This window comes from Pezoporus flaviventris, unplaced genomic scaffold (genome assembly GCF_033815535.1).
Source record: "Pezoporus flaviventris isolate CSIRO_AGI_PZ_B2104156 unplaced genomic scaffold, CSIRO_AGI_Pfla_v1 ptg000002l, whole genome shotgun sequence".
In the NCBI taxonomy this organism is placed as follows: domain Eukaryota; kingdom Metazoa; phylum Chordata; class Aves; order Psittaciformes; family Psittacidae; genus Pezoporus; species Pezoporus flaviventris.
This window is the reverse complement of record NW_026892550.1, coordinates 92245712-92271430: the sequence shown is the minus strand read 5'-3', so window position 1 is coordinate 92271430 and position 25719 is coordinate 92245712. Positions and strand designations below refer to the sequence as shown.

The window sequence follows — 25719 nt, the reverse complement described above, 5'->3', positions numbered from 1 at the left end:
ATATATATATACACATTTATTATTTTATTTTCACTGCTCATCATGTTGCTTGTTATTTATTGCAGAATCTGAGGCCAGACTAAAAGGGTGGCAGTTACTCGGTCTCTTCAGGCCCTTTGAATAAACCTTTGGGTAAAAAGGGGTTAGTCTGGCATTGCAAACTACTCACCAGTCCTAAAAATGTTTGCTGGGGTTATTTAGTGTTTTATGGGTACACTGAGGTTTAAACTTATTTTCTGCTTGGCAGAAGTTCCTGGCAATTGCTGGTGGAGAGGAATTGTTGAAAATTTCAGCCTTGTTACTGTAACAGCATTATTAAACCAACCTAGTTGTATAATCTAAATTTTAGAAACCTTAAGTGTTTTGTTTTTTTTACCCAGGACTGTATCTTCCCTTCCTCTGGCTCCATACCTACTAATTATGGAGCAAACCAGTACCTGCTCTAAAGCTAAGCAAGTAAATACTGGACATCGGCCACCTCTTTTTTGTTTTCTTTCTTTTTTTCAAGGGCAAGACAACCTTGGGAGGAGAAACAGAGAATTGTTTGTTGCATATGTATTTAGGTACAAATTGATCCCTATTCTTTACAGGTCATCTGTGAGAAGGAGTTAAAACTATATGTATGTGCTATTTGTCTCTCCCACATCAAACATATGTGTATATATATAATTGCTAGGTTTTAAACTTAGAAATAACAAAAATGTCAAGCATGGCTCACCTTTTATCCTGATGAAAAATTTTGAATGTTTAAGAGATGCATTAAGATGACAAACCAAGGGGGCACAAATACTGACTGCCATAGTCAACCATGTAAAGCATTAATTCAGCATTGACATTAAATGGTTCTCAACAAAGAGAGTTGCACAAGCTAAGGACTGATCTGTCAATAAAACTAAAATTGTGGGTAATCAGTTGTGTTGTTCCGAATAGGATTACTTCTGTTTTAATTCACATTGTTTATTTTCACATGTGGATTTATCCTACCTTCAGTTAATTTATTAAAAACATTGAAAACTCCTGTTCCATTTAAAGATATCTATTGATAATGTGGTTTTAAAATCCCGTACAGACTTCGCTAATTGCAAACAAATAGGAATTCAAATAGTCTTGCTTTGGTTCTGGCCTGCACAGATTGATGTCTAAAAAATTACCTTCCCTGTGCTCTCTAGCTTTCAGTTCACATCATCACAGAAGACATAAATTTCATTCGGTCTCCACAGGCTTGCCTAGAACAAACAGAAATTTTAATGTAAAAAGAGGGAAATAGAGATTCCTGTTGCAGTCTTCACCTCCCCTCCTCCCATAGCCTTTTAAAGATGCTTTTTCCCCATTATATAGAACCAGAGGGAAAGGTGTTGCTCTATTTCTCAGTCTTGCCTTTCTCTGTAGGGGTTCTTTGAAGCAGACATGATACCTTATCCCTACATAATCAGCTTTGCTATTACACCCCCAGTACCTTCCCTGGTTCCCTGCAGCATATTTGAGAGTTACATGACGTTAGGCTGTTTTATTAGCCCCTATCTTTTGTAGCTCCAATTTTAATCATTTAAACAGGGAAAAAAAAAAAAAAAGCTGTTCTGAAAAAGGCATCAGTTTTTTATTTATATAGCTTTTTATTTATGGCTGGAGAAATGAAATTACCTGAAGCTCTAAATTATTGGGCTGGAGCCCAAAAGAGCACTCTTGTTGATCTCAACACTGCAGTACTTGGCTAAGTTTTTTTTATTATTGCTGTTCAGGGGAGGGGAAGAAAGACTCTTGCATTTTACAAATGTGTAACAGTTTTGTGCTGGAAACCTAGCTGTGGATGATAGAGGCCAGCATGTGGAAGTGGCTCTTGGGCTTTATAAGATCAGTATTGTAAAGACCTTTAAAAAGCACTTGAAGAATGATGGCCTGCATGTGTCTTGTTGCCAGCAGTGCTCAGAAATCAAGATGTGGGGGGTCTAGTCCCTACATGTCGACCCCAAGATGCATGGAGTGGGCTGTGAGGCTGGCATGCCATTGCCCTGACAAGGCATAGCTGTAGATCACTTACATCACCTCCCTCTCCAGTTAGTATCAGGAGTTTCCATTGCATCACATGCAAGCTTTGTTCTTCCTGCTCCCGAGGGCCTTGGAGCCAGCAGAGATTACTCTCCATACATGAAACCCCTCTTTGCTTTTTACCAAGCCACAGGAGTCAGTTACTCCTGTGCTTAAGATACCTTAAAAGCAGAATGCAACAAAGATTTTTGTTTGGCCCTGCTGTCTCTAATGGCAAGAAGAATATCTCGTCACAGTTGCCTGTAGTAACACACCATTTTTTACTTGTTAAAATCGTAATTGGCTCAGTCATGTTGCCTCTGTTTTAATGTCAGTGCACCGATCTCCGTGGAAAGAAGCATGATCTCTTACTCTGCCCTGTTACACGACTGCATGAGTTGGCAGCAGCCTGAGCATGTAGGACAGGCATGTTGCATGTGCCTTCATGGGTATGGTAAACCTAAATTCATCTAACTAAAGGGACATTTTAGTGGTCATTGAGCCTTTGTGCTTGCTGCAGACAGGGCACATCAACATCAATTCGTCTCCAATTTCATGTTCTAACTAGGAGATTTGCTGCTGTCCACGGCACAGAGGTTGCCATCTCAGAACAAAGCTTAAGTAAGATGGGTAGCAGGGTGGGAGGGAGGTAGCAGTGGTCAGCAGTGTCAGGCAAAACCTTTCTTTACTGATTAATCGGTACTTAGGTGTTTCGATTTGCACTCAAGTCCAACACATTATACATAGATAGGAAAAATTTGAAACTCTAAATCTTCACATTAAGTAATGTTTATTTGGTGGTGCCACCTAGAAGCCCTGCTTACTTCCAGGGCCCCATAAGTTATTAGGCAAGTAGGAGTAGACAGGAGCTGGGCCCCGAAGAGCTTACAAGGGATGCTTTACAAACAGCCCTTCCTCTCAGCAGTTTTCTAAGGTAGGTAATTGTTATTGTCTCCATTTTACAGGTGGGAAAAGCAAGGTTCAGTGTTTGATTTACCCAAAGCTTCGCAGAATTCCTGGTGCCAGGCGTGAACTCAGATCGCTGCTCGCTCTCGTAGCAGTTTCTCAAGAGAACGAAGTGCTGCTCAGTGTTGATGTCCTGTACTGTGTCTGGGGTGGGCGGCGGGTCCTCCAAAGCATGTGTGTTAATGAGCAGAGGGGAGAGAAGCCCAGCTTGGGCTAGACCAGCTTGCCTGTGTCAGAGCACGGTTTAGTGTTTTTAAACAACCAAAACGAACCAAAATATTGTCTCGAGTAACTTTGTACTTCTTTTTTGGTCTGGCCTCAATTGCTTTTATGTTTTCTTTCTTTATTTTTTTTTAATTATTATTCTTATTATGATTACAGTTCCTTTATTTTATCGAATTTAATTTCTTTCATTTATGAAACATGCATGAACCAACAATGTGACTCTAGGAGGTTATTGCTGAGTTGTGCTGATGTTGATTTCATACTGTGATATTTTTTCTCTATTTACCTAGAGATCAGTATTTCAATATATAACGATGTGCATGTTTTCCCCCCTTCTCCCGCTGCATGCAGGGATTCGGGTTCGTAACTTTCGAGAATAGTGCTGATGCAGACAGGGCCAGGGAGAAATTACACGGCACCGTGGTAGAGGGCCGTAAAATCGAGGTGCATGTCTTCAGTAATTCAATTTCTTCTTTATATTTATTCTTTTGATTTCTTTTTGTGTCTTGCCTCACTTATTTCACATTTGGATCCCAGTCTTGTGTGTGCGTGTGTGTTTGTGTCTGTCCTTCACCTCCCTGCACTGAAATGTATAAAAGTTTACACCCCTTATGGAATATTTTTACTGTTCTTTTGGGTATTTTTTTCTTTTCTTTCTTCTTTTATTCAGTTTTGTTGTGGTTTTTTTTTTCCTACCCACTCCAAATTTTTGCCCTTCTGCTGTCTTGATTTTTCCTTTGCTTCAGTTTGCGAGGCTCCGATTTCCTGTTACCAGGCCTGAACAAAACTAACTGAAAGAGTACTGTCTGACTTCTAACTCTGTGTCCAAAAAAGAAAGCAGGGGGCCAGCCAGTATCCTCTCTTTCCTCCGAGGCCAGTTCTCCTCCACATAAGTGTGAGATGATGCCCATGGTGGGAGGGAAGGGGAGACACAGGGCAGAAGCCCTGAGTGGGTCATGCTATGCACATACTGCTGTTTTATTGACCTGCCTGCTGTCAGGAGTTGGCTCGGTGAAGGCTAATCCTTAAAGTTTATAGCTCTCACTGCAGGGGAGTGAAGGGTTAATGTTGGCTGGCCAACATGGCCATGTATTGGGCATGCCTGATGTTGACCTCTTTGGTGTTCCACTGTGTTGAAGGCTAACTGGCGTCTTCCCTTTCTCCCTCTTTCTTTAAAAAAAAAAAAAAAAAGAAAAATATACAAATATTTAAAAAAAAAAGCCACCGTTTTTGAGTAAGATGTCTGCATATTTTGCCTTTTTTTTGTTTTGTTTTTTTTATTTCCCTTTTCGATGGTTTAGCGTTTAGGGCCCTTCACTTGACTCACTCTTTCCATGGTAACTATACACAATGCTGGCGATGGTACGAGTTGGCGGTAAGTGAAACAAAAGCGCTAGAGAAGAAGCTTTTTCTTTTTTTTTTTTTACTTTTTTACTTTTTTCTTAAAATTATAAAAAAAAAACAAAATTAAATAAGAAAGAAAAAAATCCATCTGCCATCTCACATTAACACTACGAAATGTGATTTGACTTGTTGTCCCCACCCGCCTCCTTCCCCTTTCTCCCCCTTTTATTTTCAATGCTGTTGAGTAATGCCGCCTGGACTTTGGATGTACATATTGTTTTGTAGCAGTCTGAGCTGTTTGATTACTGACTTCATGGTGATTTCCCCTTGCACATCTTACTCAGAGTTACTGAACTCCAGTTTGGCTGGTTTTTATTAATGCACCCGTTTCCTCTTCTCTCCCCTGCCCCTTTTCCTGCTGCTCTCTTTCTGAGACCTGTTTGTAGCTGTTACTGTTTGTTTTCTCTCTTTTTCTTTCTCTCCTCCCCCCCCCCCCCCCCCCCTCCCGTTTATTTCTTTACTCGGTTAAATGCAGCTGTTGGTCTCTTTGCTGACTGGTGGTTTCTGATCGGTTCTGGCAATTTTTCCTTTAAGTGCTTGTGTTGCACTTTGCTATAGCAGCTGATTTCAGGCACTCGCTCCATCTTAACGATTGTCTGTGAGACCCTATCTCCTCCCTCCTTCCCTCCCCACCCTCTGAATCAGTTGTGGTTTGTTTTTTTTTCTTTCTTTTATCTGTGTGTGTTTAACTGCATGCTCTCAGTCTCATCATTGTTGTTTCCCATTCTTTCTTTTTAAGTGTGTAATGTTTCTATTGTTTTGGGGCTGAAATGAGAGTAAAATGTAGCTCCAGACTCCCCACCCTGCATACGCTCACCATCCATAAGTCTCAAGGGCCCGAGGCAGCTTTTGTTTTTGTAGCCCTTCTTTTTATTCCTTCTTCACGCTGGCCTCAATTCCCATTTGGCATGGGTTTTGATAAGTTACGGATGTTGTAGAAGGACTTCACCCTCCTTGCAAGAACTTTGAGGCTGTCTGACATGGGGCTGCAGTAACTTGGCTTCCAAACTGGTCCATCTTTTCTTTATCAGCGCCATCTCTGTGGTAACACCTCACTTGCTTGAGCAATCAAACTGCTTGGAACTATGCAGAGCTCTGTAAAGAGGGTGGAGGGTACAATAAAACCCAAAAAGACCCAGGTTTGGTGCTATGTATTTCTTCTTTTGTTCCATGAGATTTGTGACAAGGAAAAAATAACCTGGGAAAAGACTGGAAAATGAGGAGGAGGAAATCAATGAACACGGGCCATTCAAACAGTTGCTAGCATTCCAGAAATCTCCTCAAGCCTTGGAAGGTCAAATCTAAAGCTGATGGACTCCAGGTTACCTTTTCTATCTGAAAAGTATATGGGCCAGCAACCTGCTGGGACCCAATCCAAATGGTGAGCTTGAGAAACAATTTGGTTAGTGCATCGCCTGGTTCAGTTCCCCTGCACTGGGCTGCAGAGATTATTGTTGCCTCTTGAACAGAACTTGGACAAAACCTCCAAAGTTTTACCCTTTCAATCAATGAGCTGAAAAAACCATGTGCCAAGGGGTGGCAGGGTGATGGAGAATCTGCACTTTACTCTCACTGGCCTTGTGTTTAATGCATAATTTTAAAGTGCCATGTTTAGCTGTAACTTTTATCATTAAATGGCAACTGTTAAAAGTAATTGAAAGATTGCATTTTTCTAAAATTAGTTGTTTAAATTTTTTTTTGCTCGGAGAAATATAGTGTTTGTGTGTGGTATCTGGAGAGTTTTCCATCATTTTCCCTAATGCCCTATACTTCCTTCCCTCTCCCCCCCTCCCCTTTCTTACTTTTAGGTTAACAATGCCACTGCACGAGTGATGACCAATAAGAAGATGGTCACACCATATGCAAATGGTAAGAGAAACTGTTTGTACTAATGATGAGCTGAAAGGTTGGAAAAAAGACAAAGGGAAAAGTCATGACCTCTCCTCAGGACCAAAAGAACCCAAACCCAAAAGAAACCAACAAAACCCCACAAATCCTAATTTCTAGCATTATTCTTCAGTGTAACCCTTAAGCATTTATGGAGAAGTACCATTTTATAGGTGGAGAAGTGGGGACACAGAGCAGTAGTGACTCACTCAACGTGACCAAGCTCGGTGAAGAAGCCAAAGACCAACGGGTTGTCTGCCACTGCTGCAGGCTGATGCTGGACAGTGGGATGTGCAGTACTCCTGAGTCTCCTTGCCATCACGTTGATACCTAAATATGAATGCAGAAGCATAACTAAGATACGTAATTAGATGTATCTCAGTTTAGGTTCTAGCTGTAAAAGTACAGCTGCCCCCAAGCAACCGGGAAAACAGAGGCATTGCCCTGCTTTGTTCGCTCCCTTTTGTCACACACTCTGCCTATGTTCAGCCATTTTCCAGTGAGCCTGAATAGAGAAAGACCGAGTTGCTTGGGTAGTGAAGAGTCCTGTTTCATCAGGATATCTTAATGGTTCTGTCTGTGCAGTAATTTTATTGCATGGGCATATATAGCATAAAAAGTCATTCTCCCAACAGAACATGGATGTTGCCTTGATAAAGATTTTGAATCTAAGTCTTTGTCCTGAAACAGCCAGAAGAGTTCTTCATGTTCTGAAAATGTTCCCAAATGGCTTCAACAAGGCAGGAAGCTGCATATAGGTAGTTGCTAGTGGAGGAGTCGGTTATGATTACAACGTAAGACTCTGAAGTCGGAGGATATTAGTTTTATCTGTGGCTCTGCTACTGACTTGTTGTGTGGCTCTTAGCAGATAAATCTTATTTTGGTTACAGAAATGGGGGAACAGGACCAGGCAGAAAGTCTGGGATTCTGAGTCTCAGTGTCTGAAAGGAACCAGGAGATTTTGAAGCAAAATGCTAGTCAGCCATTTTATGTTGCCCTGAAAATATGTATGACTGGTAAAATAACTTGGTTTACTTGTGAAACCCTGATAATGGGCAGGCATATTTTGCTTTTGCAACCTGCAGTTTAAAGCCAGCTTTAAAGTTATTAGTATTCAGTATTAGACAAGGCTTAAGGCATACTGACTAGTGGTTGTACGACTGTTAGTAAACATGAGGGTAGATCCCAGTTTTTTCATTGTCACTGCTCATTTTAGTATTTTGCCATCGAGCCAGGAGATCGAGGGGTGGTGTTGATGGGCTTTAGTTTGCAATGTTGTTCATATGGTTTGTAGGCTGGTTAGAGGTGTTTAAGTGCAGTTAGGTGCATCAGGACTCAGAGACAGAGGAAGGGTATGGATTTATTTAAATAAAAATACCTGTATGATTGGTAGCTAAACAGCTGAAGTCTTTCCTGAAAGGAATGCTTTATGGAAGCAAATCATGTTGTTGGCTTTAGATCCCTTCTCTCCCCTAGTAGAAAGGTGATAGCAGCGGGACATATAGCTTTCCACAGCTGACTGGAAATGTATTCCTCTTTATGCCCCAGTGATGACTTCTTTAAGAACTATTCTCTTGTAGGTTTTATGTTGATGACTTGCAGTTCTTGCCAATTACCCAGATGATACTAAAATCAATTCTCTGGGAAGGCTTTCACCTGAAAAAGCAACTTAAAGAAGACAGGAAATGCTAAAATAAGAGACAGGAGAAAATGTGAGATGAAGAGACTGAATTGCTTTTCTGCACTGTAGTCACGTAATTCAGTTAATGAGGAAATTCAGACAGTGTTGGGTTTTAGCAGGTCCCTAGCAAATTAAGACAGAAAGGTGTTTTGAGAGTTTCAGGCTGTAACTTGACTTGCCCAGGAAGACAGTCTGGCCTGGTGGCTTTAGAGAGGTTTTGGACTCACAGTGTGCCTGGTGGAAGCAGAGAGGAGCTGGCAGCAAGGTTCATGCAGGGAACGCAGGGTCGCATAGTGCTCGTGGCAAATATGCATATAAGGTAGTTGGCATTCCCTCAGCGGAGCCTCTGCTGTGCTGCGGATCAGCTGATGTTTTGCTGTTCCCTCCGATACAGCGACCTGTACCTAGAACTTGACATTAGAAAAAGGCAGTTGGCCTCCATCTACACCAAGGGGGATTGAGGCGAAGCAGAAATTGGAAAGAGCTGTGCATGTGAAGCTGGGGCGCATGCAAGAGACCGTTCCCCCTACCCACGCTGCCCGCTCCTTCTCTTGGTGTAGATTTTGGCATTCACTGCAGTCTTTGTTGTTTCAGGTTGGAAGTTGAGTCCTGTGGTTGGAGCGGTGTACGGCCCTGAGTTATATGCAGGTAGAGCTTAAGTAGATGCTTCCACTTCTGCCATTTGACTGCAGTGGTGTTTGTTTATGTTCTCAAGCTGCTGTTTCTTTATAACCTTTTTTACGTTTTGTTGTTGTTTCTTTTTTTTTTTTCTTTTTGTTTCTTTTTTTTTCTTCTTTTTAAAATCAAATCAGCGTCCAGCTTTCAAGCAGATGTCTCGCTGGGCAATGACGCCGCAGTGCCCCTGTCAGGAAGGGGGGGTATTAACACTTACATTCCTTTAATCAGTAAGTAGCCCCCATTGGCCCCTGTATTGTTACTGTGCTTGAGTTAACAATGACCTGTTACCCTTCTTTTCTCCAGTCTGTATAATATATACTTGAAAGGATGGGTCACCCTGGGAATGGGTTTACCATGAGCCAGAGTATACTTTGCTGTAACTTGTTCATCTGCAGTGTGTTTCTTTACTGGCGAGTCGGTCTCTCTGAGTGATGAGGAGGCTGCAGAACAAGGGGAAGGGATGTGTGAGGAATCAGCCATTCCCTTGCTCTCCTCCCCCTTTTTGAATTCAAAGAAACCAAACGGACAAAATCCCTAAAGTACATATTATACAAGCTGCTAAATCGCGAGTCTGCAGGGCCCCTGGTGGCATGCACCTGGACGCACGTTGGGTTGGGTTTGCGTCCTGGGACTCCTTCCCTCTTGGTATCTGTTTATTACGTGTTTGCAGATGCCTCTGAGGTTTTACATCATTTCGTCACAAGCCAGTTTATTCCAGTGTAAAGCGTAATAAAACAGAGCCAGCTACTGGTCATGCTTGTTAGATGAAGGTGAGCTCTCAGTAAACTGGCACTTTTTGGGAAATTTCTGCTGCTGTTATATGGGCTATCTTGTCTTTCAGGCTTTAAAATGAACATACAGAGGATTGGGTGGCAAAGAGTGGGAGGGGAAAGGAGGGAAGAGACTGATGTAAGTTGGTTGACTTTAAGGGCCTCTTGACAAATTACTTTAAAACAGCCTCTGCAGTTTTGGAAGAGCCGCCTGCTATATTGATAGTAACTCTCTGCGCTTCTCAGACTCTAACCGAGACTGCATGGCGGTGTCAAAAGGTGGGGGGATTCATACCCTGTTTGTGGTGGGCGAGGCATGCCAAAGCATTAACCTCTTGCATGCCAAACCTCTCTGCAACCCCTCTTTCCCCAAAGGCCATGGTGTAGCAGGAAGTACGTATCGGATGCTTGCTGGGTTATAAGCATGCCCCTCTGCAGGACTGATGCAAAATGTCCCACTGCTGTGGAGCTATTGTGTCACTCTGTTTGAAGCAGACGATTGTCTTCTGGGAGGGAGCTCGGATCCTTTTCACCTCCACCTTGTCTGTCTTTCCAGTTCCAGGCTTCCCCTATCCAACTGCAGCCACCACAGCAGCCGCATTTCGGGGAGCCCACCTGAGGGGCCGAGGAAGGACAGTGTATGGGGCAGTCCGGGCGGTACCTCCCACAGCCATCCCTGCCTACCCAGGGTAAGCACTTAGTCACAAGAGCAGAGTGCTCTGCACAACCGTGTCAAATAGCTAATCGGTTTAACCATAAAATAACTAAAATTGTCTGGATGGTGAGAGTCAGGATATTGCTAGTGCCAGAGCATTCTGCACATGATGGCATCCACTGGGGTCAAATCTAAATTTATCTCTGTTAAGTTTGTGACTGAAACAATTTTCAGTACTTGTAACAGCTTAAAGTGCTGATGGATTCCTTCTCATAATTCCTCAATTTTTCTGTGTGGTGTTTGTCATCCATTGACCCAGTAGTTATAGTGCTGCTGAGAAGGACACAAAGAGAGAAGGTCTAAAATTTCTGAAAAGGTTCTGCTCTTTGCATTCCATTTGCATTTTCATATCCAGGAATGAGGAATATTATCCATTACCATCATGCCTCACCATCTGGCAGTAGGACACAGAAGAGCCAGTTACCCACAATGGATTTGCTTTCTTTGTTGGAGACGGTTTAAAAAGGTTTAAAACAAAGATTAATCAAGTCCATTAATTTAAATCTGGGAATTTTGGGGATACAGGGAGAACAAAAGTGCAGTGTTCTTCCGACTATTATTTGAAGCAATGGTGGATGCGTGGCCTTAGATTCTTTGCCCTCTGACTTTTCAGTAGTAATGCAGTGGAATAGATGCTGTTACAAAAGAGTATTCTGCTGTTTAAAAGTACAGGGAACTAGGTTTGTGTATGAGTTTTGGGTTGGGTTTCTGTTTAAGTGTGATGTAACAAATAAATCAGCAAATCCCTTTCAAACTCTCTTATTTTGTTTCTGATTTTGAGGATGCTTTATTCATATTGCCTGTCTCTGGGATTTTACTTGCCATATTTTCCAGGCAACTTTCTCAGAAAGAATAGAAGTAGGAATGAATCCTCCAACACAAAGAAATGGACTGGCCCTTTTTTCCTTTAAACTAGCCCCAAAAGGGAAGAAAATAAATTGCAAACCCCTTATTAAAAAAGGAGTTGGAATACATACACATCAGTGCAAGGAGCTGGCCTCATATATGCTGGATAAGCTTGCAGAACCTTCTCTAGCAGATTGAGTGGTGAGAGCTACTCTTGGCCCTTCTTTTTCAGAGTCCAGTCTCATATTTAAAGTAGAGCTCAAGGAGGCAAGCTGCAGTGGTCATGTATCTGTCTAGCTTTGCTCTCCAGCAACTCTGGCAATGTTTAATTCACCAGAAGACTTTAAATAAAAGCTCTTGTCTGGACCCACTGGCTTTCCGAACAGTGTTTCTTCTGGGTTTTCAGATCCACCTCTCTTTGCCACCGCTCCTAGGTCATGCTCTATATCCTCTAACCACAGCCTCTGACCTGCAGCTTGTCTGTTGCTATAAACGTGACCCAGTCCGTTGTTATTAGGAAGTGCTCCACAGTGAAACAGAGATGCAAAGCTGAGCTGAGTGCTGCCGTCTGGCAGAATATGAAATAGTTGCACTGGGGAGGGAGGATGTGCTCTTCATCCCTCGGAGTAACGGCTGGAGCATTCCTAGCAAGAGACTGTCACGAGTGGCACACTGGGAGGGACTCTGGGCTGTCCGGCCTGAGTCCTGTATAAAAGGTTTATTTCTGTTTGGAATATGGGCCAGACTCCAGTGATTATCCCTTCCAAATACTGTCTCATGACTGCATTTACTTACGTTATGTTGAGTTTGTCTGACCCTGCTGACTGATACCACATCTTGGTGTGCAGCGTGTTACCTAGTAAACATTTACAGGGCAGCAGTAAACAAGGCAGGTGTGCAAACGGCCCAGGACTGTCCCTAGTTCCAAGCATTGGGATGTAATTAACTAATTCTCATGCTTGTTGTCATCATAGTCTGAATCTCTGCCAGATATTTTGTTGAAGGAATTCAATTCCTTGTGGAATACACAAAATGTGCCCTGCAGTTCCATGTTGCAGTAACCTGTAGGACAGCTGCTGCTCCATGTGGGTTCTGCTGACCTCCATGGAGTTAGGGGCAGGCACACATTCCTGACACTTTACCCTGCATCAGTTGCTTTCTTCCTAGCCAGTGGAAAGACAACACCCTAAGATCAGTCAGCAACACATGAGTTAAGATGTAGTGAGTCATTTGGAAAACAACAGTAAGGTAAGCTGCAGATTAACTCAAACCTGGTAGGAGGAACTGGTTTTCACAAACCTTAGCGGTGTTTAAGTTACAAAACTTAAAGGTATCACTGCATTTGAGAGCTTAACAGAATTAAAAAAATACAGAATGTAGATTAATAAAAGCTCATTGAATTGCCATACTGGATCAGACCTGAGGGTCATTCAGGTTAGAGTAAGTTTTGACAGTGTCTAGTGCTAGATACCCCAGAGGAAGGTGCAAGAAATGATGTTGTTCTTAATAGTTTTAACATTTATTTCAAGAACTCGAAGTAAGGTTTAATAATGCGTATGTGGAATGTACATACTTACCTATGGACATGGCTGTTTATCCAGAGAAGGCTATTCATAACTTAAAAAGCAATTGTTCAGACTGTTGGAGACGATGTTAGGTAGTCACGTGGGTCTGACCTCAGAATACAAATGCAACCTTCAGTTTACTACAGAGGCAGCATTCAGTAGCCATAAGGAAACACTATAACCTCTGATATATACCGTGAGTAAAACCTTTACTGGAATATTGCCCTGATTTGTAGCAGCCATGCTTTCTAAACAAGGATGCTGACATATTACACTTGAGACCAAAAGCTGTAAGAATTCAGTCAGTCTGGAAAAAAAAAAGTTGAGTTGCCTACTGTAAAACTCTCAAAACTAAAGAACATTGATCATTTTTATTTCTCAAACTATAGGTTAGGTGTTGACTTGTTCATGGTCATTAAGTATCTATATGAGGAGTAGGCTTGCCATAGTAAAGAACATTTTAGTCTTGGAGTGTAAATATGTAGAGGATTCACTGACTTGAAGTTAAAAGTAGATAAAAATCAGATTAGCTATAAGGCAATAGGGAGCTTTGCGGGTTTGGAGTGGATTTTGGTTCCTTTTACAACACAGTCAATTGTTGTTACACCTAAGTGATATGGCTGCTTTACAAACAGCATATTTCTTTTTATCATGGATGTATTTTAGCTCAGCCAGTGGGCTTTCTGCAGATGCCACTAAGATTTGATAAGCTGTTGGGCTTCTTCATGCTTCTGGTCAGTCTACATAACCAGAATGGTCTCTGTGGTTCTCAAATTAAGGAATTCTCTCAGTTTTTGCTAGCATTAAGAATCACAGATACGGATATTCTGGCATATAAATAAACCTCACTAAATTTTAGCTGTGGCAGTCAAGTCCTAACTGAAGGAGAGATGGAGGATGCACATCTGCTTGGTGGTTTGAACCCAGGAAGTCTTACCTGTTACTAGTGTTCTGTGCAGTTTTCTCTGGAGAACTGATGCTAGCATCTCTTGTTGACAGTATTCTGAGTTACAGGAATAGTGGCCTGATCCAATGTGGTAATGCTTATATTCATCCAACTGATTGTGTTCAGAATAACTGTTAAAACTGCTAACCTGTTCATAAACCAACAGTCACTTCCTCTGTCATGCGTTTGCCTTTCCTGCAGGAGCAGGTGGAGTATCACTGCTAAAACACTCCTGGTCCTAGATAGAGAACCCAGCAATGTAAGTCACTGCCCCAGGAGCCAAATTCTTTGTTATGTGGTTGTAAAAACTTAGCTTCAACAAACATGATCTTATGGCCTGCTTCTCCCTGCTGAAGTGGCTCCCCTCTTCCTCTAACAAGGGTCTCTATCTTCACACCTGCTCCCAGCGCTCTTGGAGACCATAGTAACTTTGTCCATTGGGAATGGATTGTACTTTTCCTGGGGAAGACAGCAAAACTAAATTATTCAAGCAGTAGCTAACACTGCAACAGATTTTCTTTTAATTTTATTTTACTTTTTAGTAATAGCATGCAGAATTTTGGCAAGATCTGCTGGGCTTTTTTTGTGTGTGCGTGCCTTACAATAGGTGGGTGTCTGAGGGTGGCAGGCTCTTGGCAGCTTTTCACATTCCATCTGATGAGTCAGAAATGATAATCAAAAGGAAAGGTAGTTTTCCATACCTTCTTTTTCTTTAATGCTACTGGTAAGTCATGCACATCAGATCCATGAACATCACAGATGGTGGGGCTAATGCTTTCTAAAGCCTTGAGCAAGTTTGTGCGGAGCTATTCAGAGGACAAAGCAGGAGGAAATTCCTTAGTATGAAGCACACGCTGAAAAGCACATGGGTGGGGGGCATCCCCTCTCTTCCTTCCTCATCCTTCCCCGACCCCTGTCCCCAAAGCAAGCTGCATAGTCTTACGCTAGCGAATGCTCTGGTAAGAGTGGCTCTTTGGGAACCCCAGGCTCTGGTTTAACCGTCTTCCTGCTTGAAGTTCTGAGAGAAAGAAAACTATGGCTTAAAGCAGAAAAAGCACTGTCCCATGGAAACCCTTCCAGTTGCTCCTCTCTGCTATGGAATAGGTTGTTACTACCAGGGATTCCCACTGCACCTTTCAATTCTTGGACCTTGGACCAGTCACCTAACCTTTTTAGCTCATTATCTCTGCTTGTGAAAGCAATGCATTGTGGGTATTTTTGGTTTTTTCTTTTTAATTACATTTCTCTGTGTTTACTTTGATCAGAATTGATTGACTTGTTTTCCTGAGGTGTTGCATCAGTTCCTTAAGATGCTGAATAATAATACTTTGCATGCTTGTGTGATCAGCCAGATCTTATCGCATGTCTAATGTGCAGGGTAAAAGCAGGTGATGTATGGATGTCAGAAACAAAAGTCATGCAGCCCCGTGGAGCTCAAAATACATAATCATACCCAACTCTCTGAAGAGTGCTTCTGACGTAGGTGACTCCAGCCCCTGTGGGAGGCCTTCCGAGGGGCTCCTCGATTTCACAAGCCCATTTCATGAAGCCAGCGTTTCCATGTATTTAGGGGGTAATTAAAATCATTCCAGGAGAATAAGCAGAGTGGAGGTTTCTAAACCCTTGTTTCTCTTCTTCAGGACATCAGATCTTTTTCGGTCTATTTTTACCATACAAGATGGTGGTTCCCCTCCCTCTCTCCTTTGCATACTGTCTCCCCCCTCTGCCCGCCCCTTCCCCCTTTTGCATGCCATGGAAGATGACTTGGAGCCGTCTACGTGCGTGCGCACACACATTCTCTCGCTGATTTGCTCCTGCCAAAAGCCTAGGTTGTGGATTCATACATCACCTGCCTGTGTAAAACGCATGTGCATGCTGCCGTCCTCAATAACCGGAATGTGTTTTCTGTTCTTTTGTTTTTTGTTTTTTGTTTTTTTGTTTTTGTGTGGATTTTCTGCAGTGTGGTTTACCAGGACGGATTTTACGGTGCTGACCTCTATGTAAGTACACACACCGGAGCCTTCTTGTCCCCAACCCCTGACAAGCCAGCCTTTTTTTTTTTTTTGGTTTTTTTTTTTTCTTTTCTTTTGGTTTGTTGGTTTGGTTTGGTTTGTCTTTTTTTTTTAAATATCATTTACTTTAATTTTCTTCTTCCTTGTGGATATATATATTTATATATTTAGGAATGCAAGCATGCTTCTCTGTCACTGCGCTTGCCCCTGGGTGCAAGACCTAAGCCTTTGGGTTTCCTGATCATTGCCAGGGTCAGTCTACTGGGTGTCCTGTCCCTCACATGCACACTGGTACTAATCAACCTGAGAGATGATTAGCGAATTCAAATTTCTCTCAACACTTCTTTTGTTGACATAATTTGGATATAAAAATATCAGGACTGGTTTAGCCTCAGACCTTCCCTTTCCTTCTCCCCCTTCTGCCCTCCCCTTTCTCTCCCCTCTTGGGACCCTTTCAGGTTTGATCTGTGCAGCCCACACTAAACTGAGCAAGCTGTATGTTTAAAAATGCTTGTGTGCCACTGGGGTGTAGAGATTATCCCTTTGGGGAAGACACAGGGACTGATTAAAAATGGAGACCAAGATGCTGGAGTGAAAACTGACATCTCATTTTGCTGGTGGAAATGGTACCTAAATAGGCTAGATTCTCTCGCCTCTTTGGGGAATTGTGAAGTACAAATAGTGGAGATGTTCAGTTAGAAGAATCAGCAGCCTCCTCCTGTCTGGGAATTAGCTCTGATACCATAGGAGAGTTTGTCCTGTCATTATCTTTGTCCAGCCAGTCTGTATTGGAAGTCTCCAGGGCATCTGTGTATACATAGGTGGGTCATGGATGGGAGGGGTTCTGGCAGGCCACTGAGAAAAGCGGTTTCCTCTCCCATGGAGAGCAGTTGCAGAGCAGTTAAGGTAGGAATATGCCTTTCAAAGATGAAAGTGTTGAGGTCCACTACTGCCATTGCAGCTTGTGGACTGCCTAGTTCTAGCAGAGTTGCCTTTTGTGGTATCATATGTAATAACTCTTTGGAGCTGGGGGCAGTTCTGTAGCAGGTAGTGGCACAGTTGTCAGCATGGATTTCACATCCCTAGTCCTTTGAAGGTGCTACTTCTGACATTCATAGAGAGGACCCTGGGGTTAGACTCAAGATAATGGATGGAATTAGCTCTTGGATTTTGTTGGCTTATATGGAGGGTCAGGTCTTGTAAAGTGCTTTTCCCAACACAGTTACAGCAGTTGGAAGACATGCGCTCTGAGCATAGCAATACTGGGTCCATTTCTTCATTCTTACATATACTATCATGTGTGCAGTCCTTTAAAAATTGATCTGCCCAGTCAAGTGTTCCTTTATAAAACTGTGTCAAGGACTACAGAGTGTTCTGGGTTTTCCCATTTCACTGCTAAAACACCAGCTTTACAGACCACTGACTTTGCTACAGCAAGTAAGCAAGCAAATGAGCAATGCTTAGTGCCTCTTCTTTCAGAGTATGGCATATAAGAGGCTGTCACGTTGAAAGGGAGGACTGGCCAGGCTTGTTTCCTATTTCTTTTGAGAAAGCTCCTTCAGAGCTTCCATGGCAGATGAGGAGAGGCTTATTTAACATGTTTTAAGGACAGAGACTTCATTAATGAAGACTCCCGGTAACCACTTGGTGCTGCAGTACAGTAGCATCACATAACACGAAACCAAGCTCCCAAGTCCAGTTGGAACCATTAGGTTGACATCTGACAACTTTGATGTATTGACTCTGGTCTCACTGCCAGAAAGCAGGATGATAGCAAAGGGGACTCATCAAGGTAGATGGTGGTGTTTTTCCTTATGTTATTGGTGCCCAGAGCTCACTGATGAAGCTGAGGAAAAAGTTGCCATAATCCAGACATGAATTTACCCTTCCAGACAATTTGCTTGGCACGGGTAGAAAGATGACAGCATTGCTGTGCCACACTGACTTGTCATGCTTCTCACTGCAGTGCTTCTGCCCCTTTAGTTGCTCTGAAAGGCTTGTCCAGATTGTGGAAGGGATGGCAGAGGGTACTTCAGTTAGGACTCCAGGGGCGGTAAAGTAAAATTGAGGTTCCCTCAGGTCTTTTGAGTCTGTAGGGTTGTGTCAAGGAAGGGCGGAAAGGAGCTGAGCTGACAGGGAGAGGTTAATGGTAGATAAGGTGAAGGGAAGTGTCCCAAGTTTGGGCCGCTTTTCTGCATACGTGTTGTGCACAGATTTCTCGTTTTCCTCCTCCTCCTCTTCCTCACTCCTTTTTCTTTCCTGGGGCAACCATCCTGCTAGCCATTTCTTCTGTTGAAGAAGGCATTCCATCTGTTGTTGGATGCATCTCACTCTGGCAAGACACCTGAATGCATAAAACAACCTGCCCCAGGATGCAGAGGGCTTCATTTCGGCTCATAAGAAAAGTTACTTCTTCTACAATGGGGTCAATCTGGGCGGCGGGGGGGAAACCCAAACAAACCCACCTGTGCGACGACTGCTCTTGCCTGTGAAAAGCGTGCTTGCATCCACTGGAAAGAAAAGGCTGGTGAGCCCCGCTGCGGGCTGTTTGTATGATTGTTTCTTTCCACAGCTGTGTTTTTTTGAACTGCTCTTCCTGTGTTCTGTTATAGAATAGTCTTACAGGAACCAATCATTAGCGCTAAAATACCTCAGGTAGGAGTGCCAGTGTGACCTGCCAACCGATCAGATTGTGGATTGCAGTGGAAAAAACTGAATTATACTAACCATTCCAGCACCACATTAGAGATGGGAACAGAGGCTTTTTATAGGGCAGCGCAGACTCACGTGTGAGCCAAGCCCCCGCTGTAGCAGGGCGGCGTGTGTCCAGATTTCACACCAAGTGGCATTTCATTCAAAAAAACAAAAAAAGTAAATTCAGTGGAAGGGTTAACAAGGTCATGCTTGTCCCATTACCATGTAGAAGCACCTGCTGCAGTGGACACCGTTGTCCTGTCACCTCTTTTAATTCATTCATGCTCATTCCTGGTGCACATATGCCACCCTTCTAATACAGAAATACTGGAAACGGTTCTAGCCCTTTCTGCTTCTTCACTTCTATTATAGGGCATTTGAGATACAACATCAAAAAGATCTGAAAATTGGGCTCACTGCCTAAACCTGGCAGGTGGTCAGATGTATGTAATTGGTACTCATTTCTCCAGGGATATGAGAATGATTGTGTCTTAGTGCATAAAGGCTCTTTGGAGTAAAGAAGGCCAGCAACACACTTCGTGCACCCATCTAAGGCAGCAAGGGAAAAAGAAAAGGGAAGCTTATACCATAGGGTACACCAATATAGTAAGATGTAGTTTTGGATTTCATCATGTTCTCGTTGGATTGATCCCCTAATATGGACCTGAAGAGTGGAAAAGAAGATGGGTTTACTTTGAGCTTAACCTTATAAAGTGCCCATTTATTTCCATTAACATGCTCAGTAATTGGAATGCTGCTTTAGTTGGGATTGCAGCTTCCTGTATGTGTTGTTTTGCAGTGTTTGTGTTATTTCAGAGAATATATGACAAGATTGAGACAGCTATCATCTAATGGTAAAGAAGGAATTTAAAAAACGTTTTCTCACTTTGCTGATGAGCCAAGGACGATAACATCACAAGAGTCATAGTAAATTTGGGCTTTAGTGGATATGTGAGCAAGTACCATTTTTTGACACTTGAGATCTACAGGCTCAAGTGCTACACATGGACATGAGGAAAGGGGTTTAGCAGGCAGGTTATCCAGAGAAAGAGAACTTGAGTTAAGATAAGCAACATTAGGGTTGTGTTTGACTTTCTTATGTCCTCCCCAGGCAATCCAAAAGACTGTACCGGAAAGGACTGATCTCGATTTAGAAAGTCCTTTTGGTTGTTACTTACTGCCCAGTAAAAATGCATATGCTGTTTCCTTAGTTCCCCTATTTCCTTGTCAAGGCAGTGATTAAACTATCGCTTTGATAGGAGTGTCTCTGACATAACATCTTCAGGAGAAGCTCAGCCACACTTACTTCTTTTAAGATTAGGCTGAAGATTTCAAAAACTGAACCTAGACAGGTAAACCTGTCCCCATGGAATCACTTCACTTAAATAGATGGAGTGGGAGTTTGCATGGCTGTGCTGGGTTTCAGGGACCATGCCACTTAATGGTGTCTTCTGTTGCAGTTGGGTTGTAGCACTGGAGAAGTGTGGTGCAGCTAGCAAAGAACTTTGAAAAATGTTCTTCTTTTGTTGGGAAACACATGTTTGCTGAAGATGTTCTACTCTGTTACAGTTTATGTTTAATAGAGTACCCAAAGTGAGTGGCATCAGAAATCATTAGAGGTGGTAGGTAGGTGAGGTTACAGATGAGCTCTGCATACCAGTTAGAGTTGTGTGTGAACAGGAATAACAGGAGAAAATAACTGGTGCACTGGGCAAGGCTTTAGACACATTGGTGGAATTATAGGTGGGTCCTGGGTTATGGAGAATGGGAGCATCAGCTGGGTAAGGCAACCAGCACAGTGACTCGTTTGCTGTATACTGGTTCCAGAGCTCGGTGGAAGGGTTTACGAAATAACAAGTTACAGTCGCAACTTTCCTCCTCCCTCCTTCAGCCTGTTTTGGTGTATTTGGACCTGCTGGTCATGCTAAATACATCCGCGTGCCAGAAATCCCCCAGCTGTCCACGCTCATTGCTCCTATGACAGGAACGTACCATGGCCATTATAATCCCCATTTTTGGTTTATTTGAAGTACGCACAAGTAGAATTTGCAGACCACTTTGAACGGAGCAGGTCTGCCCATGCGTGTGTACCTCTACCCTGTGATTTTAATTTACTTTGGTTTTGAATTAACAGTAGCTTCAGTTTTGCATCAGTGCATGGTTTAAAAGCAATACACATGTCAGCTATTCCTTAACTTCATTTCTCCAATGAATTATTTCTCCTGTTTTTTTTGTTGTGCAGTTGACTGAAGAAATGTTAACATCCCGCTCTAAATCTCTCAGTGGAGTCTCTGTTCCCTTCTCTGATATAACAGATGGGTTATTGCTTGTTATAATTATTAACATTGTGGTGTGGGACAGGGCTAGGGTGGGAGCCATTCTGGGGGGTGAGGGTGGGAGGCTTCGGGAGTCATTAAGGTTGGAATGTTAACTCCAGTGGTGACTGACTGTTTCCGTAATAGCAGGTTGTTGTGGCTGCACGCTCTAGTACTTGAGGCTGTGTACTTCACTGAGCTTGTGGTAGAGCCTAGGGCGAACTGCTGTCCCAAGAGAATGCTGGGATGGATAGAACTAGCCAATATGAGTCTGAACGTGGTGACTTTGCTGGTTGTTCTAGCTCCAGATGTCAGCATGCTTAGTTTTTAATTTTGATTAATAAATGTTACGCCATTCCCCCTCCCACACCTGATTCCAACCCTTCTTTTCTTTTTCTTCTTTTCTTTTTGTTTTGGTTTGGTTTGATTTCGTTTTCCTTTATGAGAGACATGAGTTAAAAGAGAATTACATGATAACCCTTTTTGGTTTCAAGCTGCATCTTGCTCTCATGTTCAGAGTATGGGCCAGGCACATTTGAAACGGCTTCTGATCCGGAATGTGGCTGGCAACTGTGGGGCAGGGTGGGAATCCGGGTGCACACTGAATCCCAGCCACCCTGCAGGAGGGTAGCGCCAGGTAGAATTGCCTGGTACATCATGCCCAAGTGACAGCAGACCCCATCAGGAGCTCAGGGAGCTGCTAAGCTTCAAGGATTACCACAGTGACATCAGTATGAAATTGTGTCTTGACTTGGTGAGGTTGATGAAGGTTTGATCTGGATTAAGGCTGCACCTCAATTCCTCTCATCTCCGTCATGTTTTGGAGGTGGCAGTAATGGTGGTGCAGTAATAGCACACCTGTACCAAGCTAAACTTCCGCAAACCAATACTCTGAAATGCAGGATTGAAACAGCAGGATGAGATTAAAAGGGCAATATGACATCTCTTTCGGGCAACATGGTGATGTTTCAGAGGTGTAGATTTGTGTAGCTCTTTTCTTCTGTTAACTACAAGATTGAAAAGGCTATAAGTCACAATCCTCTGGCACAGGAAAGGCTGCCCAGCCATATTTTGGATAGCATGTTAGTCTTCGTGGGGCCAACACAGGACCCACAAAAGCAACCAAAATTAAATTAAAATCATTACTTCTAATTTCAAAGCTCTCTAGCCCAAAACTGAGCACTGCTGAACAAACGCATTGTCCTGTAATAGACCTGATCTTGCACTCTTAGTTACTTATATGCGAAAGGTCTGTAGGGAAAAAGTGGTAGAGGCATGTTGAGCTGATTCTGGATGTGAAGAGCGTAAGTCTGCCTTCTGGTCCTTCGGACTCTGAAATGTCAATTGGAGAAAAAAAAGCCAGAAGCAATCTGGAATTTTCTGTTGTTATTTATGGCTCATTGTATTTCTAGCAAATCAGAGCCACGGTTCATTTACCATCCCCGTCGTATCCTTCCCCGTCGTCGTCGTCCGTGTCCCCCCCCCCCCCTTAACAAAAACGTGCTTAGAAGTGCACAATGAGGAAAAATCTAACCTGGGCTTCAGAGCCCTCTTTGCCACTTTGCTATCTGCCATGCAGCCTTTGCCCCTGTTAGTGGCATTTTGAAGACCTTTACAGGTGTGTAGCATGGGTTTCTCCCCATGCAGCAGCAATACAGACTGTTCTGGCATAATTTCCCCTGACCTGTTTCCTCCTTACATGGAGGGAGGGTAGAATGGTCTGGTTGGTATCACTGTCAGTTTGCTTGTTGCCAGCCCTGAGACTGTCTTCTCTGTCTTTTCCTGATTGCTTTTTGGTTTCTGTGCCTTTGATACTTTCACGCATCTGGACCAAATGAACTTCTGGCCTTTTGTGTTTCTGAGGCTTAAGAAAGGAGATAGAAGGAAAAGAACAGGAAATTCTCTGAATGGTCTCCTTCTAAAATACACATTCACAGAAAGTACCTGCCTCTGGTTTCACCAGCATAAGAGGAAGGGGACATAAAAAATGATGTTGCATGCAAGATTTCAGCTCTCTTCTGGTTTTCAGTTCCTCCATGCCAAATTTAATTTCCTGCAGGGATATAACCATGCTTGGACTTGCTTTTAGTTTATTCCTTCTGCTAAATGGGGTAATAGAAGAGTCTCCCCAGTCCTTCTGAGGAAAGGAACATACATGAGTTAATGGGTGATGCTTGCGATAGGCTTGACATGGGAGCTGATGCAGTTTGAAACACTTCCTCTCCTTGTGATGTGTGTGACTTTTTATTTCATTTTATTTTTTACGCTCTGTGTGGGTGGACAGGTATCTGTAAAGTCAGTTCTCTTCTCTCCTGCAGGGTGGATACGCAGCCTACAGATATGCACAGCCTGCTACTGCAACAGCAGCCACAGCCGCTGCAGCCGCTGCAGCAGCTTACAGCGATGGGTATGTAAGGGGGAGGTGTCCACGGGGAATAGCTTGCTGTGCTCAGGGAATCAAGGAGCATTGATCCATTACAGCACTTCCACTTCTTTCCCTGTTTCTTTGTCTTACTTGCACTCGCACACATGCATGCACAACCCAACATGAAAGACTTGAATGCACGGTTTGTCTCTCTGCTCCCGGGTAGTATTGCCCTCCGGTGTATGTGAGCTGGCACAAATCCTGGCCTCTTCCCTATCCTTATGATTCTCTGCACAAAGGAGGCAGTGTGGTTGTAGCCTCAGAGTCAAAAGATCTGGCTTGCCTTGCCAGCTCCTTGCTCTGTGACTCTGGGCAGGTTGTTTAAATCACTGGGTGCATTTCTCTCCCAATCTGTGAAGTAATATTCAGCTGATTCAGGATGCTGTAACGTGCTGCTCTGTATAGATACAAAGGATTATCACCAGCAGAGTGCTTGCCTTAAGATTTTGTATCTCCTGTGCAGCGAGGCCATGTTTTAATCCTACCACATGTGAGACCATTAAAGTTTGTACTCCCTTCTCATTCTGGAGAACCCCTCACTGCTTTCCATTTAGCAGCTGTTTCCATGCCAGTAGTGCTAGCACCAGCAGTCCCTCTCCTCCCAAATTGCATCACGCGGTAAGGGATGCACTGGCTGTCATTTCAAAAGTGCTGACCTCTTTCCTACAGGTGGAGCTCATGGCTTCTGCCACATTCCTCCTTGCAGGCTGTTCTCTGGCCCATCTCATACGATGCATGGCAGCATGCCCATAGGATCTCTTCGAAGAGGGGCTGCCTGCATGTGTGTGCATGTATGCATACATGTGTGTAGAAGGGCATGCAGCTTCCTCCATTGCCTGTGGTCAGACAGCTGGTTTCTCTGCCCCCCTGAAGTGACTTTTTTCTCTCTCTTTTTTTCTTTTTATTTTATATATCTTTTCTCCCTCTCTTCAGTTATGGCAGGGTGTACACAGCAGATCCGTACCATGCCCTTGCCCCTGCCGCTAGCTACGGAGTTGGCGCTGTGGTAAGTGGTATTTTGTTTCTTGTGCTGTTTCTCATTTCCAGCTTGGGCTATCAGATAATAAAACTTCACCCAGAAAAACCTTTTTGTTGGTGGAGGAGGTCCTTAGTTGTTCCTCATTCATATGTTTTTGTGTGTGCACTAGGAAAGGAGCCAGGTTGTAGGAGACCAGTTATTACTTGGTCTTGCATGTCACCTACTGCCAAGAAGACCAGAAATACCAGGAGCCAGAATATTGTTAATGAATCAGTAGAAATTTGTCAAGGTGATAATATAGAACAAAAATGAGCAATAGTTAGAGATTCAAGACACCATTTTCTTAAAGGGTCGTGTTGCTGTTGAGGTATCAGTTCTAGGAAGCAAGGGAGTGAGTTGTTCTCATGACATTTTGCAGCAAAGCTGCTCCACTTGGTTCCCTCTTCCTCTAGTGGAGGGATGCAGTGTCCTGCCTGCCAGCAGTGTAACTCACAAAGAGGGGAGCGAGGTATGCTGGCATTGGAGGGGAGTGGAGGAGCTTGCTGAAAACACATGCCTGCCCATCTGCTAGCCATTGCAGTATCTGTGGTGTAGCAAAGGCTGGAATACAAATGTGTTCAGAGAAAAAGACATCTAAATATAGATAGCTGCAGTGTAGCACCTCCGTTAGAGCATCAGCTCATCATGTAGATTCTCTTCAGGGTCAGTGAAAGGAAAGCAGGTACTTCTAGGATACCAGTCATCATGTCTATTTTAGACTTTAAGGTGAGGTGAAGCATCCTAGAAGTCCTGATCTGTGCTGTCTACAAAGACAGCTTGGACAGCTGTCTCAGGGATAAGGACTCGTGAGTCCCCTCTCTGGTACTGAACTCGCTTTGACCAAGACTTGCCAAACTTCACCTCCAGCTGGCTGGCCACGAGCATGTCCTCCTGAGCCACGTCTTTGGTTTTGCAGGCAGGGTTCTCATCTCTTGCTTCTTAGAGGTGCTGATGGTGGCGGGTCAGTGCCTGGACACATCCATTAGTCCTTCGGGTGCTGTCCTGAGTATTTCTTCCCAGTTCTCCTCCTAATAACCTCTTCTTCTCTCACTTAATTTCTACAGGCGAGTTTATACCGAGGTGGCTACAGCCGATTTGCCCCCTACTGAAGTGACGTGAGCCCCCTGCAAGTGGGACAGCCCCCCCAGTTCATGAGGCCTGGCTATTGCAATATTTACTAGTAGAGGAACTCTATAGCAAGATGAGGAGGAAAAACAAAAACAAGACAAAAAAAAAAACAACAAAGGAGAAAATACTTTTTTATACCTCACTATGTTCTTTGAATATGTATTTTTTTTTCCTTTAAATTTCTGCCTTTAATTCTTTTGTTCCAAAGATTGTGCTTCTTTTTTTTTTTTTTTCTGTTTTTGTTTTTTGGTTTTTTTTTAACTGTGGTAAAAATAATGCATTTCCGTGTCTGTATGTTGGTGCATAGATTATCCTACCAATCACGGAAAAGGCAATTAGTGATAAGGAAAGCTGTTAGAAACTGATATCATGCAATTAATGAGGAACACGCAGACAGAGTTACTTCCCTGGGTCTGGTG

At 43.2% G+C, this 25719-nt stretch overlaps 1 protein-coding gene across 34 annotated transcripts in view; it reads left to right on the top strand.

The window, feature by feature from the left end:
- The window catches only part of RBFOX2 (RNA binding fox-1 homolog 2), a 166655-nt gene extending 141263 nt beyond the window's left edge, over positions 1–25392 (top strand). For 10 of the 34 annotated variants that reach the window (XM_061445102.1, XM_061445101.1, XM_061445120.1 and 7 more), the window contains 10 exons: positions 3568–3660; positions 6429–6489; positions 8783–8836; positions 9001–9093; positions 10193–10325; positions 15669–15708; positions 20657–20733; positions 23048–23136; positions 24088–24160; positions 25237–25392. In XM_061445102.1, the coding sequence (XP_061301086.1) occupies positions 3568–3660; positions 6429–6489; positions 8783–8836; positions 9001–9093; positions 10193–10325; positions 15669–15708; positions 20657–20733; positions 23048–23136; positions 24088–24160; positions 25237–25291 (768 nt within the window). In that variant the 3' untranslated portion in view covers positions 25292–25392. Of the gene's footprint in view, positions 1–3567; positions 3661–6428; positions 6490–8782; positions 8837–9000; positions 9094–9707; positions 9776–10192; positions 10326–13909; positions 13968–15668; positions 15709–18332; positions 18376–20656; positions 20734–23047; positions 23137–24087; positions 24161–25236 lie in introns of those variants that run through there. The other 24 variants (XM_061445110.1, XM_061445109.1, XM_061445106.1 and 21 more) reach the window with 20 other exon arrangements.
- Positions 25393–25719: the final 327 nt, after the last annotated feature.